This window comes from Manacus candei, unplaced genomic scaffold, assembly GCF_025592945.1.
Source record: "Manacus candei isolate 608988 ecotype Guabito, Panama unplaced genomic scaffold, ASM2559294v1 h1tg000076l, whole genome shotgun sequence".
Lineage (NCBI taxonomy): Eukaryota > Metazoa > Chordata > Aves > Passeriformes > Pipridae > Manacus > Manacus candei.
In genome coordinates this window covers 7,012,120-7,028,285 of record NW_026138124.1, presented here as the reverse complement: position 1 = coordinate 7,028,285, position 16,166 = coordinate 7,012,120, and the positions used below count along the sequence as shown (strand labels likewise).

Below are 16,166 nucleotides of genomic sequence, written 5' to 3'. Positions count from 1 at the left end.
GAAGCCCTGACCTTAGGTTGTGGTTTAACAAGCAGTTATTGAGGTAGTGGTGCCAGCTTTGCTCACCATCCTCTCCGCCCCCGCAGCACCTTTGATGGCAGTGGCACAGCTGAAAGGTGACATTTCTAACCCCGCTGAGCTGCGCCATCGGGTTCACAGGGTGGCTGCACAGGCGAGAGCTGAGAGGTGACGTGGTGACAGGAGCTGTTTATCCAGTGCTGGCATTAACAGGGACATTTGCCGGGTTGCAAGGGGAGAAGGTAGAGGGGGAGCGTGTTGTGGTTGTTGGTGGTGGATGATTTCCCGCAGAGCGTCACTGCTGTGGCTGCTGGTGGCACATTGGAGCCACAGCTCCAACCACCTCAGGACTTGTGACCTCCTGCCAGCTTCTTTTGCATGTGATTTCTCTCCCTAGTTTGCCTGATACCTCCACACTGTGCCCCAGCTGCACAGCGTGGCTGGGTGTGAAGTGGGAGGGTTATCTGATTACAGCCTGATTTGGGGTTTCAGGGGAGGAAGTGGATTGGATTTATGGCAGCTTTAGCTGATGGAGTGCCATCGATGTCACCTGAAGTCTCTGTCACCAAGCTTTTGGTGACTGCCTGCAGGAACAGGATGTAGGGTTGCCTGTGGACCTGATGCTGTCATTCTGCTTCTCTTGCACCCACTGTGGATCTGGGGAAACAGATCTGAAAATTACAGGGTTTGCCCTGACCTGGACAGTCAGGATCTCTCTGCCTGCTCTTGTTGGTCTGTGGCAGCTGCTGTCCCCAGGTTTTACTAGTGCTGTGCAACTGCAAGGACAAGAATGACCTAAGTGTCACTCCACCCTCCAGGAACATCTCTTTCCAAGAAGTTTATGACTTAACATGCATTACCAGCAGCTCAGACCATTGTTCAGTGCAGAGGTAATGACGCCCTGTGGGCTCCAGAGCAGTTTTGTTGCTCCAACTTTCATTTCAGCATATCTTCTACAAAGTGTTTTTCTCTTAGTGCCAGGGTAAGCTCAGACAATGCGTGGTGTATGTGAGAGACCTCGCTGTGGGTGCAGAGAATTGGTTTCCTTACTGCCCATCACTCAACATTCCACAAGTTTCTGTGTAAACACCCCAAGTGCTTTGCCTTTTGATTGTACCCTCACCTTGACTGTCTCCTGTGGCAGAGTAGCCTAGGGTTTGCTACCTCACAGCCTCACACAGTCATCTCCACTGGCTCCCAGCTCCCAGCTCAGGGAAAGCCGAAGCTCCCAGCCTCCCGAGGAAAGTGATGAAAAGGCACAAAGAGAAAGTTTCTCCTGATTTATGGTGCTTTCCTCTTTTGTCCTACAATTAAGCTCTTAAGAGCTTTTGCTGGCAGGACTGGGAGCTGGAGTGCTGGTGTATGTTCAGGGGTCTTGAAAAAGCACCCACCTGGATGCTTGTCCTTCCCTGCTGGGGGAGCCTCCTGGGAATGAGGCTGATGAGCTTGACCGGGGAGTGAACTAACAGGACTGAGGGAGTTTAGTGTGATTTAATGATGAGCTAACAACACCCAGAGTAGCTGAGCTGGAACTGTGAGGAAACAGCCCTCAAATGTGGGTGTCCCGTTCCATTTATTTGCACAGTGGGCAGCTTTGCAGGCTGTATCGAGGCTGAGCATGGTTGCAGTACGTTGGAGCACTGTGGCTTTGTGAGCTGGTGGGCACATGGTTCACGTCTGCAGCAACACAAGATGTCTGATGGAGCTGTGGCCATAGTGCTCAGCTTGAGTGAGCAGGTTGCAGACGGCTGTACCTGCCACAGCTCACGTGCAAGAAACTTTTTACTGTATTTTGGTTGTTAAATATTGTGTGGGGAACTTGTAGCCTGCAACAAGAGCAGTGGGAAGGGCTGAGGCCCTGCAACCGAGCCTGGCTACAGCCACCACAGAACATTGCTCCAGCACTTGGAGCCAGTCTCTGAAATACACCCTGAAATACAGGTGCTTGTCGCTCTCAGCATCACAAACACCTTTAAGCTTTGTCTGTTTTGGATGGAGGGGATGTAGCTTTTGCACCAGCCCAGTTTGGAAGTCATCATGAGTCTTTTTTTGAGTGCAGTGCCTGGAGTCCTGGGGGTGCTACCCACTCAAAATGTGGGGGTGCTTGCAGAAATGCCTGGAGATTTTCACCCCCTGGGGACTTGCCAGACTCAGGTGTGGCAGCTGGACCACTGTGGTCTTGTTGTGTGTCCATTTAAGACAAGAAGTGAAGACAGTCCAGCATCCCACCAGAGTGCAGGAGGAGGGAGCGCGGGGAAGACGACTGTAATTTCTTGGGCTGGACTGCGGCCAGAGCACTGGGACTAACACTCTTAATTGTGGGAAAGGCTTCATGAAAGAGATTTACTGTCCCAGAGTGGTCACATCTTTAGTTTTATGTTTCCTCCAAAAGCTGACAGCCCCTGCAGTACGGCACTTCCTACCATTGCTCTGCGGCACCAGCTCAGCCCTGACTCTGGGAGCAGAACACCCTCGTTTGGCTTCCAGGCCCTTTTGGTGCCACCCTGGGTTACCCTCAGTGATTTCTCCACTCAGTGCTAAACTTATTGACAGCTGAGGAACTGGCCAAATGGAGCCTGCAGATCTTCCTCCCTTTTTTTCCTGTATTTTCTTGGCATGTTTTAGTCTTTTTCTGGTTGTTTTTAATCTCCCACCCCACTGCTCTGAAATAATTTGCACTTAAGACCCCACTGTTTGTTCTCTGCACCACAGGTGTTTTGCTAGCCCCTGGCTGAAACGGGGTCTCAGTGTCTTGCTCTAATCCTCTTGGCCTTTGCTCAAAATCCCTGCTCTGCCACATCAGCGTAGTTCAGCTTCCAACACCTTCTCCATGCTGACATACAGCTGGTGCTGATGTGCCTGGGAGCCAGGGTCTGTGGGGGCTCTCCCTCCCCATCCCAGCTCTGAGGCTTCACTCATGGACACCCGTTCAGAGTCAGTACCTGCATGTTTGTGGTCACTGTGCAAATCCTCTGCCTGGCTCGGGGCAACTGTTCTCAGCAGGGAAGCCCTGGTCCTGCAGCAGGTGATGCATAAGCCAGTGAGAAGCATCCTGTGCAGAGCAACCGGCACAGGCGGGTGGGAACCCCCTAAGTGGTGCGGGTGCATCCAGTCCCGCTGGTTCTTCCCAGCCAGCCACTCCCCCACATCTCAGGAGAGGATGTGAATGGAGGGCAGAGGGGACTGGGGGCCAGAGGCTGCCCATGAGGCTTAAAACCCTTCTGGGAGCAGCTGGTAGTGCCTGAGCGCTCGCAGGCAGCCTGGCATTCCCCACAAAACTCTTGGCCTCGCTCTGCGTAACCCACGCCCGGCTCCAGGCAGTTCCCTCGAGCCAGCTCCCCGCTGCTCTCAGCAGCCTCAGAAGTGGTTTCTGGCTGGGTGTAGATGTGCCGGGGGGATTTGCTCTCACTCCGAGCCGGCTCTGTTTGGAAGAGCTGTGGTCGTGTGGCATCTACTTGAGTAACAGTTCCAATTAAGCTCTCTTGACAAGCTGTTGTGTGACTGCTGAACTAATGGGAGGAGCCCCCTCCTCAGCTGCTGAGGTTAAAACTCCAGCAGGGACAGAGATCAAACATGCAGCTAATTACCCTTTTAACACTTAAACATACCCCCTTCCTTCAGGGAAAGGCATCAGCTCCAGGCAGCAGCTTCTGTGCTGGGAGTCCTGAGTGCCAGCTTGGTGCTGTTTGGCTAAGCACACACAGTGGGGTTGGGCATAGTGTGGGCAGTGTGGCTGCAGCTTCTTCCCACTCCAATTTGGCTACTCACCACCTTTTTTCCCCCTACATGGAGCAATTGGGTCCAGGACAGGTGTGAGCTGGAGAATTGCTCACCCCTGCCCCATGTGATGTGGAAAGGGAGGCTGTGAAGGCAAAGCAGGATGGAACATCTGACTCAAACCCTCTCTGTCTCCTAGAATGCATCTCTGAAGACTGTCGCTCTGTCATCCAGGAACAGGCCACGGCCCTGGGGCTCTCCATGTTTGCACTCCTGGTGAGGAGGTGCACCAACCTGCTAAGGGAATGTGTGCCAGGTAAGGGGTTACCAGCAGGATCCATGCAGGGTCCCATGAGGCAGCCTGGTGGGGTTCAGGCCCTCGTTCCCTGCTGTTTTGTACACCCCTTCCCCTCTGCTGGGGCCCATGGATTCTCTCCAAGTATCACAAACTCTGCCCGGGTTATGGCTGGATCATCTGCAGGAAAGCCCCTGATGTGTGCAGGCAGAAATGTTTGGAGGAAAGGGATAGACTCAGGGTGTGCTTTCTGCCAGCTATTGGGAAACTTCCCAAAACTAGGACCTCGGAATCCTACCTTTATGTCTGTTGCAGTGACACCCCACTGCCCTCAGTGAAAGGGATCACAGACCCTCAGGCCAGTCTGTATAGGGAGAACAGATCTGTCTTTGTGCTTGCTGTGGGTTGTGGCTGTTCCCTTGTGTGTCCAAGGCTGGGATGTTGGGATCTGTGTCATGCATCCCCAGTCCCTGCCTGAGCCTGGTCCCTGACTGTGGTGAGCTGGCTCAGCTCTCACATCTTGTATTTGCAGTTCAGGCACAAGAGATGGAGCAGGAGGATGAGGAGGACGACATCAAGGTCTCTGCCTTGCCCCAGGACCTGAAGGAGCTGCTTCCCAGCGTGAAAGTCTGGTCGGACTGGATGCTTGGCCACCCGGACACCTGGAATCCTCCTCCGACCTCTCTCGAGCTCCCCAAACAGTACGTGCATCCTCTGTTTTGTCTTCTGGTGTCTGTTCCTTGGGCTCCTTATGCCACCTTTCCCTCTTGCTCATGCTTACTGCTGGCTGTGCTACTCTGACCTGAGCACCCAGGCGAGGTTTGCTTCCCAGGGAATATTTGGGGGTCACTGGCCACCCTTGGTGACACAGTGACTTCTTCATTGATGTGTGGGTGGGGCTGGAGGGCCTCTGAGGGGGCCTGGCGGGTGCCTGTTGCTTTCGTGTGTTTGAAGATGGATCATGAGGTGGATTTTTACCTTCTGCTTTGGATTTGTGTCTGGTTTGGTTGGGATACCCCTGTTTTAGGTGTTCCACTGGCCCAGCCAGCTGGACAGGCAGGACCTTCCTCTCTACCAGAGGGAACTCCATTTCCAGCATAAGCGTTTTGTTGCCTTTTTTTGACTGAGTCGGGCCAACCTTGGTTGGGCTGGGCTGGCCTGGAGCATCTTGCCTGTTCTGGAGCTCCAAAAGTCACCTCCCCTCTGCTTCAGAAACCGCTTTTCTCTACCCTGCAATGCAGAAAAGGGTTAATTTTCTAAACTGGCCTATTTCAGCCCATTAGTCCATAATGCGGACTAGGCAATTTGCATATTTTTGGACAGAAAATCGAGTGAAGGGGCCAAGTATGGAGTATGCGAAGCAGTGTCTGAGCATGCTCCGTAGCTGCTTTCCCGCAGGATTTTCCATCTGCCTCCGGTACTCCGGATCCAGAGCCTGAAATCACGTCTTATTGTTAATCCAAAGGAGCCAGAACCCAGGGTGATGGGAAGGCGCATTAAGAGTAATCCAGCAAAGTGGCTTAACCATTAATGGGTCCCCGCTCCGTGCGTCAGGTCCAGTCCTGCTCTCCTAGTTTATTGCCTCTTACTCCAGTTCTTTTTCATTTGGCTGAGGAAATGGAAATCTCACACAGGAAGTTCTGGGCCTCATTTTGTGGAGATGGAGTCTGTTTTCTGTTTGTCGGCTGCTCGGTGTGGGACCGCTGCCTGCTCATGTGAACTGCTGCCCATCTTTGGGCAGGAACTCAAACTGGGATCCGTCACGTGAACCCGCCTGCACCAATCCCCCCTTCCCCTCGCGCTGCCTGCGCAGGGAGCCGCTGAGCCCTTGGCCACGGGCAGCCTCGAGATGGAATTTCTGATTGGGTTCATGCAGCCAGGACTCGGCGCCTTCCCTGGGATGAGCTGCTCCCCCTCCTGCGGGGCACAGGGCTGTGTCCTCCCGGGATCATGGAGCAGGTGTGGGCTTCTGCTTGCCCGGTGGGGTGGGAGAAGGTGGTAGTGGTGGCAGCCTCCCCTGTGGCACATGGCTCTTTCAGATGTAATGGGTGTAGATTGAGGGGCTCTACTTCACCAGTCTGCTCCGTGGAGGAATGAGGGTCTTCATCTTGCAGCAGAGGCCCAGCTGCTTCCCCGCTGTGCCCTCTCCATGGAGGGTGGCTGAGCAGCCCCTCTTGTCCCACCACGCCCTGGAGCACAGACAGCCTGTCCCATGTTGACTCCTAGCTCCTCCACTGTTTGACTCACCCAGAGAATCTGTCATACCCACGATGAAGAGACTGGCTGCTCTTTTAGCCCAGAGCTCTTGCATGGAGTGGTGTTGGTGGTCCAGGACTCTGGGTCAGCAGCAGCTGAGCTTTCCTGGAGATGCAGATAGGGATGAGTAGCAGGGAGCCAGCTCCGCTATTGGGCATGACCTGGGATTTGCAACATTTTCCCCAGGGATAGGAAAGGAAAAGGAGAGCACTGGGTTAGTGTTTCAGCTCTCTATTGACACAAGCCTGCTGGCTGCCCTGGGGCTCTTCACTAACCAAGTAGAGCCACCGAGTCCAGGGGTTTAGATAGGAGCAGCTTCAAAGAAGTTTAGAAGTAAAACATGGGTCAGAGCAGCAGGCGAGGTGGAGTAAGCCAAGGTTTATGGGCAGGGTGAGCTCAGGAGCAGGGAGGCATGTGAGGAGCAACCACAGATGCCAAGTTGAAGAGCTGAGTAAGGGGCCTGTGCCGTGTCACTCAAGCTCCGTGCCTCTCTCTGGTGGGCTGTGCCACGAGGTCCCACCACTGCCAATGGAAGAGCGGGTTGGACATGCTTAAACCACTTTTGTTGCCCCTCGTGATGGCGTGGGCACAGAAAAGGGACAGTAAAAATCCCCTGAAGCGCAGAAGCACCCTGCAGGGATGCCATGAATGTGCTAAAGCTTCTGGAAAAACCAGGCCTCATACCCACCTGGCAGCCCACTAGGAGCCCAGAGCTCGCATCAAAGTGCAGCTCATCCGGGGCCAGCGCTGCTGCCAGAAAGCCGGCCTGGGCTCGGGGCCAGCAGGGCAGCTTGTCAAGACTCCACCAGAGCCTCGGGCCCGGGCTGCCGGGGCTGTGTGTCCCAAGGCCTCCGCTCACGCTGCGTTCGCCATGTTCACAATCGCTCGTTCTTCGTATGGGAGAGAGCTGGGGGACTTTGAGAACGTCTAAACTCAGCCCAGCTGTGGCAGTTGGTTTATTGCTTTCAGCTGGTACTTGAACCCGGGTCCTGGTCTTGGAGTCTTTCCCAGGTTTAATCCCCGGAGCTTTCTCTGCAGCTGTATGACACTGCGCTGACCCCGAATGAGGATAGGAAAATAGAAACGGTGCCAAGCCAGAGTCTCTTTTTCATTTGGAGTCTGGCTGTCTGCCCATGACCAGGGTTACATAATGGGAAACATAGCTGGGGCTCTGGAGAGCCCGCGTTTCACCACGCTGCCCAGACCTTCGCATTCTGATGCTATATATCTTCCTAATTGTAGCTCGGATGCATTTATCACACTGCTGGATTTGAGTCCATACAATAAAAAAAAAAAAAGCCAACCCCACACCAAATTCCTCAGCTCGCTGCTTTCCCCCTTGGACAGAGGTGGAGGGAAAGGTGTGAGGGGTGAGTGCTGCTGAAACCCGGCATGTGGATGTGAGCCATCAGGAGTGGGCTCTGTGGAGCAGGATGGGAGGCTCAAGTAGGCTGCGTCTTCAGAGTCCTTTGCTTGGTGGGAGCTTGGGAATGAACCCTGGTTCCTGGCAGGCATCCTCTGGGGGCTCAGTAGTCCCAAATTCAACGCGAGCAAGAAGCTCTGTCTTTCCCCAAACCACCCTCCTTGGTCTAGTGTACTCATCCAGCTCTTGGCCACACTTCATGGTCACCATGGCTCAGGGAATGTCCTGGAACAGGTTTTTTCAGGTGATGGACTATGTAAATCGCTCCCTTGGGGCCACTGTGTGTATTTGAGAGGTGAAGGGTGTCCTTCCTATTTTGGAAGAGGGACTCAGCAAGCTTTCTGTGGCTCTTTCTGCATGTGTTTCCAGAATAGGAGCTGTCCAGGTGAATCTGTCTCCTTTTGGGCTATGAAGAGGGCTGCAGAGGGGAGAGCAAAGCTACTCCTTGCTCTGCTTTGCTGCCACAATTAATCCATTGCTAAATGAAGCACTAGAACCAATGGGGAAGCCACTGGCTGGACAGACACGCTGCTGCAGGGCTGACCCTGGTGAATCCATGCTCCTTCCGCGCTGAGCGAAGGGCCTCTCAGTTTGTGGAGACTGTCTGCAAGCATTTAAAAATGGTTAATTTAAACCAAGTATTAAATTAAATCCAAAAGCTGTGAGCACATTCTAGAGCTTACCTTCCCAGAGAGATCTGCCAGATCGCTCTCATCACATCGCTCTTGCGGAGAAGTGTCACTGAGATGGCAGCTCCCACTGGGAGAGATGGACAGAGTCTTGGACACGGGTGCCAAAACATTGCTGGAGTCTGCTGAAGACTAAATGGAAAATCCCTTTTGCAGATCTCAGCCCCAGTAATGCTGGCCACCAGAGTTTCCCTATCGAGACATCAAAGTGAGTATTCAGAGGTGTCTCTGTAGTGTAAACCTGGCTGAGAATGAAGGTAAAGTTGACCAAAGCAGAAGCCAAAAGTCTCCGTGGAGAAGGGGGCTGTGGCGAAGCAGAGGCTGGCTGAGAGGACACTGCACCTCTCCTGGGGAGGGAGTTGTCCCTTGTTCCCAATGCAGGTTCCTGGGAGAGGAATGGGTTTATGGATGCCAGGCTGACCAAAGGGACTGTGTGCAAAGCGGGGTGGGGGAAACCATTGGTGCAAAGGAGCTGTGACCACCTCACCCTGCTCTGTCTGAGCCCAGGACAAGGTTGGTGAACACCTTTTGGGATGAGCTCCCATGGCCAACCCTTTTTGCTCCTTACAGAGGAGCTGCTTTTAATTCAGCCTTCCCTGGTTCAGGAGGGAGGAAACCCAGGGGGAGGATGCGGATCACCTCATCCGGTGGGCACTGGGAGCCGGCGGGTGCGCGGTGCCTGGCCCCGGGAGCTCACAGCCCCGAGGCGTTTGCCATCTGCACGGCAGCGCGGCTCGGGCCGGCTGGGAACACAATGCAGGGCTTCTTCTGCGCCGCGCTTTCCGGGTTTGTTCTGCAGCTGTGGAGTTTGGATGTTAGTGTTTAAACAAGCTGGTATTACACAGGAAATGGCCACCTCCACAGGCCCCCGCAGGCTTGTAACATGGGGTCATTGTGCTTGATATTAATCACCAGGCAGCCCGCGCCCCCGGTGAAGATGGTGGCTTACGCCGGAGCGCTGCGCAGCACCGTGGCCGCGGGGATTCGGTGGGCATCAGGCTCACTCTGGTACCCTCTGCTCTCCCCACACTTTGGTGTGTGCCTTTTGCCTTGTGGTGATGCCCATAGGGGCATCATCCTTGCCAGGAGCCATCCCCAGCCTCGCCGGGGCCACACTCGGCCCCGGGGCTGGGGTCCAGCTCTCTGCGCACTTGTGCGGCTCTCACCATCGCCTGGCCGGGCCGTGTCCTGTCGGCGTGCAGCTGGGCTGCGCTCACACTGACAGCTACATTAAACCTGGAATCCTGAGGCAATAAAAAAGAAATTAACTCTTATTTTTTTTTCCCGTCCTGGTGGAATAAGCAAATGTAAATGTGTCTGTGGGGAAGTGAATGAACCCCCGTTCTGAGGAAAGACCTCGCGCTAACCCCCTTCTCGCTTCCTCGGTTAAAAGCTCTGGGAGCCTCGTCCCTGTACCTGGGAGCTGTGTGCCTGGGCTCAGAGTCAGTAATTCGGGGCCTCCCTCCGCAGAGGGACAATGAAGCTGTGGCACTGTGCATGCACAGAGCTTCCAAGCATCTGGGCCTACCTGGGCTCTGCAGAGGCTCCAGCATTGCTGCACTGTGGGGTGACATAAGCCAGAAATGTCTGGGGGTGGCCAGGAGGTGGTCCTGGGCTGAGGCAGCGGGGAGAAGGCACCTGACAGGGGTCCTGAATGTCGTGCAACCTTCCAGTGTGAGTGCACATCCAATCAGGAGATCCACAGGGCCCTACATGTCAACATGAGGAGCTGTTTGCCCTCACTGGCTTTTCCAGCAGGCAGCAGCTGGTGAATGGTATTGGTGGTGGCAGTGCTGGGAGATGTGCTGCAGAGGAGGAGCTGCACCCGAGGGGATGGCAGAAAATGGTCAGACCTGATCTCTGCAGTGTTGTCTCTGTCATCACAGGAGACAACCAGAGCAGAAATGTCAGCACCCTCTTCTTTGTTGGCTTTTTGAAGGCTCTGCAGGCTGCTGCGTGTGCGAGGGGGCTGCGGGAATTGCGTTGCAGGGAGATCTGGCTGCCTGGGTAGCCAGCACAGTCTGAGGTTTGAAGCAAGCCCAGGGTGGGAACCTGCCACGTTCAGGGCAAATGGCAGATGTGGCAAGGCACTGTGAAGCTGTAGATGAAGGATGAAGTGACAGGGACTGCTCTCACACTCAGGGGTGGTGAGGAGTGCCCTGCTTGGCAGTGATGCAAGGGGAGAGAGAAGAGGGGACCAGTGGGCTGGGTGCCTGCAAAGGCATTAGCAGTGTCAGCTCGGTGACTGTTCACGTGGCATTTTTCTGACTTTGGATGCCAAGCCCCGTGGAAAGAGATGCTCGCTATACTTCATCTGTGCTGCTCCTTCACCCCCTGCCCTGCTTCAGATCCCAGTCCAGCCCAGCATCCTGCTGCTGCCCTCTGCCTCCCTCCCACACTCACTGCTCATCTCCATCCCCTGCCTGCAGCTCTGTTTTTTGGGAATACAGGCGATGTGTTTCTTTCCCTTCTCCTCTTCCCTGGCCTCATGCACCTGGCTGTTCCAGCCCCCTGGGAGTGTCCTCTGCATCCGTGCCTGTCCCCAACACCGCTGTGCGCTCATTCCCTCGTGGTTGCGGGCGCTCTTCCCGTTCCTCTCCCTCATCCCTGCTGATGCCTCTGCACCTCCTTCATCCCAGCCAAGCCCTCGTGGCAGCCCAGCCATGGGGCCCCACCAGTGCTATGTGACTGGCCGCAGGCAGCCGAGCCCAGTTGCCAAGAGGGCACTGGGGGAGGCTGAGCCTCCCAAGCCCTGTGCATCTCCCATGGGCAGAGCTCGCCTTGGAGGTGGCCCAGAGCAGCCCTATCACATCCGGTGCTTGTCTCTGCAGCCTGGGCCGGAGGATAAACTATCAGGGCTGTGGGGCAGTGGATCATTCCTCTTATTATTTTCTTCTTTTACAGATAGGGGTCGTGGAAAGTTCAGTTCCTTTTAACCCTCGCAGCTCTGTTTATTTTCCAGCTGGTAGCACAAACGCAGCGTTTCCCATTACATCACAAAGGGCCTCGGACAGATCCCTCCGAAAAAACGTGTTGCAACTGTTTATTTTTTTCCATATTTAAACATTTCTGACAGCCAGACCTGGCTGAGCCAAGCGATGGAGCTTTGTGAATGAACCCAGCTCCTGGTGTCTGTGACCAGAGGGTTTTGAAGGACCTCTTCTCCTCTGCAAAACGTGGGCTAGGGCTGGCTCAGGGACGTGGGCGACTCTGCGTTACATGTGTGCTGATTACGTGCCGGGCTTTGATTAATGGCTCCTCATTCTGCCTGGCTCCCAGGACGCTCTTGAAAACAAGATGTTTCATTTCAGTGTGCTTTCCTGGTACATTGATTCCCGTAAATAACCGAGTGCAGACTCTGTCCACCTGGAGCAGTTCAAAGAGCAGGGGGCCTCCCTCCAGCCCTGGGCTGCCTCGGCCCGCACCGGTCACTGCTGCACCCCTGGTGATGCTGGCTTCCCTGTGCTTTTCAGTGCTGCAGAGGTGTGGGGTGGAGGAGCAGCTCTCCTTACTGCCACCAGAAGCAGATCAGCCCCAGTTTCTTCTATTCCCTGCTTTCATCCCAGTTTATGCACTTAAAAAAACCCAATCTGAGTGTTTTTAGAAACAGGAGGAGGAAATGCAGTGCAAGACAGCCTGGTCAGCTGTAGTACCCCTGTTCCTGTTGCCTGCTTCCCTGCTTTTCCCCATGCTGGCACTCTCTGGGGTGCTGAGCCCTCCCCAGGGTGCTCAGCCATGGGGATGTGTGATGGGGATGTGTGGAGAGCAGTCCAGGGCTGCTGGTGGCCTCGTGTTCGCACCCGGCTCCCTGCACATCACTTCCGCTCTGGGAAGGTGAGACACGGCAGAGGCAGCTTTGCAGGTCACTCGTGAGTGTTGAAACCCTTGGCCAGAAGCAAAACACGACTTTAACCCCCGAGTGGGTGGGGTTTAACTGAGAAAATCTCTGTGCTGTAGAGCGTGGCTGCAGCACGTGGTTGCAGCAGGTAACAGCTGTGCGAAGGAGAGAGTGCCCCAGGCTGGGCTGGAGCCCCCCAGCCTGGACTGGAGCCCTCCAGGAGCCCCTTCTGCCCTGACAGCAGTGCGGGTGTCCGGTCTGTCCTCCCAGTAGGCTTTAAAATTGAGTAACAAACATCACTTCTCCCATCTGGAATGAGCTTGGTTCCTGCCGGCACTGCACGGGGAAGCTGCTCCCTGCGGATGTGCCGGCTCCAGAGCGGGCAGAGGTGGGCAGAGCAGTGGGAAGGGCTAGTTCCCGGGAACCGGCCCCGTCCAGGGGGACGGGTGGCGGTGTCAGCGCTGGTGGGTGAGGGTTACAATCCCTCCTGGGTTCGGTGCCAGCGCAGCTGTGCCGGAGCCCTCCCGTGGGGCAGGGCAGCAGTGGTGCCGTGCCTCGCCTCGCCTCACCTCTCTGGTATTCGCTGCAGCATTGCAGGCAACTCCCAACGCATTCCAGCCCTGAATTGCTCACGTCTCTCCTCGTTCTCCCAGGGTCTCAGTAGATGTGTGGGCGACGCTGGCTGACTTCTGTAACATACTGACCACAGTGAATCAGTCGGAGGTGCCCTTGTACAAGGACCCAGATGACGACCTTGCCCTGCTTAGCCTGGAAGAGGATCGGCTGCTCTCGGGCTTCGTTCCCCTGCTGGTCGCCCCCCAGGAGCCCTGCTACGTGGAGAGGACCTCGGACAAGGTCAGCAGTAGGCCAAACATCCCCCCTCAATTCCTCCAGACTTTTATTCTTGGGAAGTTTTCTGTGCAAACGGAACACGATTAAGTCATTGAGAAGGGTGTTAAGGGAAAATATCGACCTTTCAGCCGCTGACATCCAGCTCTGTGTCATGAAAACCCCTCTCGACTTCCTCTGGTGTGTGTGTGCTCGCTGGCATGTTGTATATACGATCATTTCCTCACTTGTTTAAATAGTGCAGCTTGTGTTGGCAGAGCTCTCGGTGCACTCCAAATGGTTTGCATCATGCTTAAAGCACCCTCCCCCTCCCCCCGGCCACAAAACTCTGCCTTAGGAAGGCAGCCAGGACTTTTTTCCTTCTCTAAAGAGGAGAGTGATAAATAGGTGACTAGAGAGAAGCAGACACCATGTGTTAACGTACAAAAGGCTTTTAGGAATATGAAGCATTCCCCACTGCCCGCTCTCTATTTTCCTTTCTTTGCTCTAGGAGCCCATTCTAGCCTGAACTTTCCTTTGGCTGTTTGTTTTTAGAATAATGAAATCAGTTCCCTTGTTGATGTGGGGTTTTGGGTCTGCTCTCTGCCACCACCTGGCCAGGAGGGATCTGGGGGCTGCACTTGGAGAACGTGTTGGAGCCTGATGGGGGATGGATGAGGCACAATGGCATTTGTTTTGCACGCCCTTGGAGGCATGGCAGGATAAGAGTGGCTCTCAACAGTTTCCTGCTTGGAGGCAGAATTGCAGCTCCAGAAAACACGGCTCATCTGGGAAGTCCCGGCGCCTCCTCCCCGAGCGGTTGGTGCTACGGGAGGAGAAGTGGGGATGCAGAGGGCAGGTTTCTGTGGAGAGCCTGTGTGTGACGGGGGCAATGTGCCTTCCCATGTGCCACTTCTTCTTGACATTTTCCTGAAATGACGGTGAGAAATTTAGGACCTTTCTCACAGAGGGACCCAAAGGTGCGAATTTCTGTTTCACTTCTCTGTCTGCCCAACCTGTGCTCACAGCACTGCCTGCAGCAGAGGAGCACAGGGTAAAAGGGTAAAACCAAGAGCCCTCCCAATTTGGGGAAGCGCCTTCGTCCAGGAAGTCACTGTGGAAACATGAATTTTCAAGGCTCTATTTGATGGGCTTAAAATAAGAAGCATGTGGTTGCCATTGCTGCCCCAAGGTAGCCTGTTTGCCCTGTGTGTGCCCCATGGGGGTTCTGCTGGAGACAGTCCCAGTGCCCTACTCACCTACATGGAGATTCTTTTCCCAGCAGCCACAAACCAGAGCCCCCAGCAGGCAGGTGAGGCGGCTGAGCAGCTCTACCTGGTGCCCCATAACTTGTGGGAGAGGGTCAGAATTCCCTGAACTCTGCCTCTTCTAACCACACACGGGTTTATTTGGAGTGCCATCTACCTGCCCTGCCAGGCACTTGCACTCATCTTTGTGAAATAAGAGACGTGTCTTTGTCCTGTAGCTACACCTGAGCTTCTGAACTGAGTTATCCCTGTCCCAGCTCCCTTTGCTTCTGGTGCTTTATAAAGAAACTGCACAACTCCTCAGGTGGGAGTAGGTGCCCTTGCAGCTCAGCACCAGTCACCCAGGCATCTGGGAATATCAAGCATGGTGTTAGCTCTGCCAAAAAGGCAGAGGGAAGCAACCAGGCCTGGCTGTGCCTGTACCCCCTTTATTTCTTTCTGAACAGTGTTTTCATTAATGGTCAGACAGGTGAAACAGCAGGTGTGTATGTTCACTGTGCAGAGGACACCCAAGAGGATGAAGGGGAGGTCAGTGAGTTAAAGCAGAGAGCTCAAAAGCCTGACTTCCAAGAAGATCTTGGGAGAGCTGGGGCTTTTTAGTGTAGTGGAAATTCGGGGAAAATGCAGAGAAGAGGAGAACAAACTGTCCTTCAGCTCCATGCTGAAAAGCATAGGAAGGAATGGGCATAAACTGAAGCAAAATAGATTAAGACGACACTTTAGGAAACGCTTCATACCTTTGGGTAGTTAAGCACTTGAGACTAGCCTCATTAGCAATTCTGCAGAAACTCTTCAGCCTTGGAGATGTTAAAAGCAGGCTGGGTGGCACTCTCAGGTACAGCTTGGGTTGAAGTAAACACCTTGGAGTAGAAGTAAAGTGTCCTCTTTGGACATTCCCACCCCATTTCCTGTGATTTGGTAGCGCTGTAGAAAGGGACTGGAGTGGCATCTGCGTCATTACAAGCAAATGACTACCCTGCTCCACAAATCTTCTCCTTCTGCAGTATTAGTGAAGGGAATTATTTGACTCTGCAGAAGTGGGGTGTTGCAGAAGGCACTGCAGATTTAGCCAGGATGGTGTGACTGAGGCATGAACCCATGTGCCTTTCACGAGTGACTGTGAGCAAGATACAGAAAGGCAGTTCCCTTTAAAGAAACCCCAACCCAACTTAAACAGACACCCTTGTGTCCAGGTCCCAGTCCACCATCTGCTCTCTGCCCTCCTTGTAGAGTGCAGAGCCCAGATGAATCCAACTCCTCAGCAGTTCATCAGTTCAAAGAGAGGTTGGGTGGGGCTTTGAGCAACCTGGTCTAGTGGAAGGTGCTCCTGCCCATGGCAGGGGGTTGGAACTAAATGGTCTTTAAGATCCCTTCCAACCCAAACCATTCTGTGACTCTGAGTCTATGAGATGCATCTCTGAGTTGTTCACGGTGGAAGGGCGAGTGTCCATGTGGAGCATGGTGGCATGATGGGATCTGTATCCCTGTGCCTCACTCAGCAGAGCAGCTCTCTCTGGCACTGGTTTTTTCCCATACTGATTTTTCATTGTTTTTTAGCAGGAGTTATTTTTTGCACCCAATTTCTTTCTCTTGTGTTCTCAGTCTTGGCCCAGTTTTCAGCCCAAATTCTTTGCTGGAGAGGCAATGAAAATGTACTGCTCTTTATATGGCACCCTGTGAGTGTCTTGTGGGATGGGAGGAGGGTTCTGGGAAGCTCACTGTGGTCCCTTTTCTATCACTTGCATGGCTAGGAAGAGGCAGTTGGCTTTTTACTGCAAGGGTAATATCTCACCTTGCTTGCTAATACTCCAAATCCTTACCCTATGCTTTTACC

The 16,166-nt window shown here is 54.1% G+C and overlaps 1 protein-coding gene across 4 annotated transcripts in view; it reads left to right on the top strand.

Annotated features, from left to right (window-relative positions):
- Positions 1 to 16,166, top strand: part of SMG6 (SMG6 nonsense mediated mRNA decay factor) — a 108,780-nt gene that overhangs the window by 49,459 nt on the left and 43,155 nt on the right. For all 4 annotated transcript variants that reach the window (XM_051809779.1, XM_051809778.1, XM_051809776.1 and 1 more), the window contains exons 11-13: positions 3,935 to 4,051; positions 4,563 to 4,731; positions 12,890 to 13,091. In XM_051809779.1, the coding sequence (XP_051665739.1) occupies positions 3,935 to 4,051; positions 4,563 to 4,731; positions 12,890 to 13,091 (488 nt within the window). The remainder of the gene's footprint in view (positions 1 to 3,934; positions 4,052 to 4,562; positions 4,732 to 12,889; positions 13,092 to 16,166) is intronic.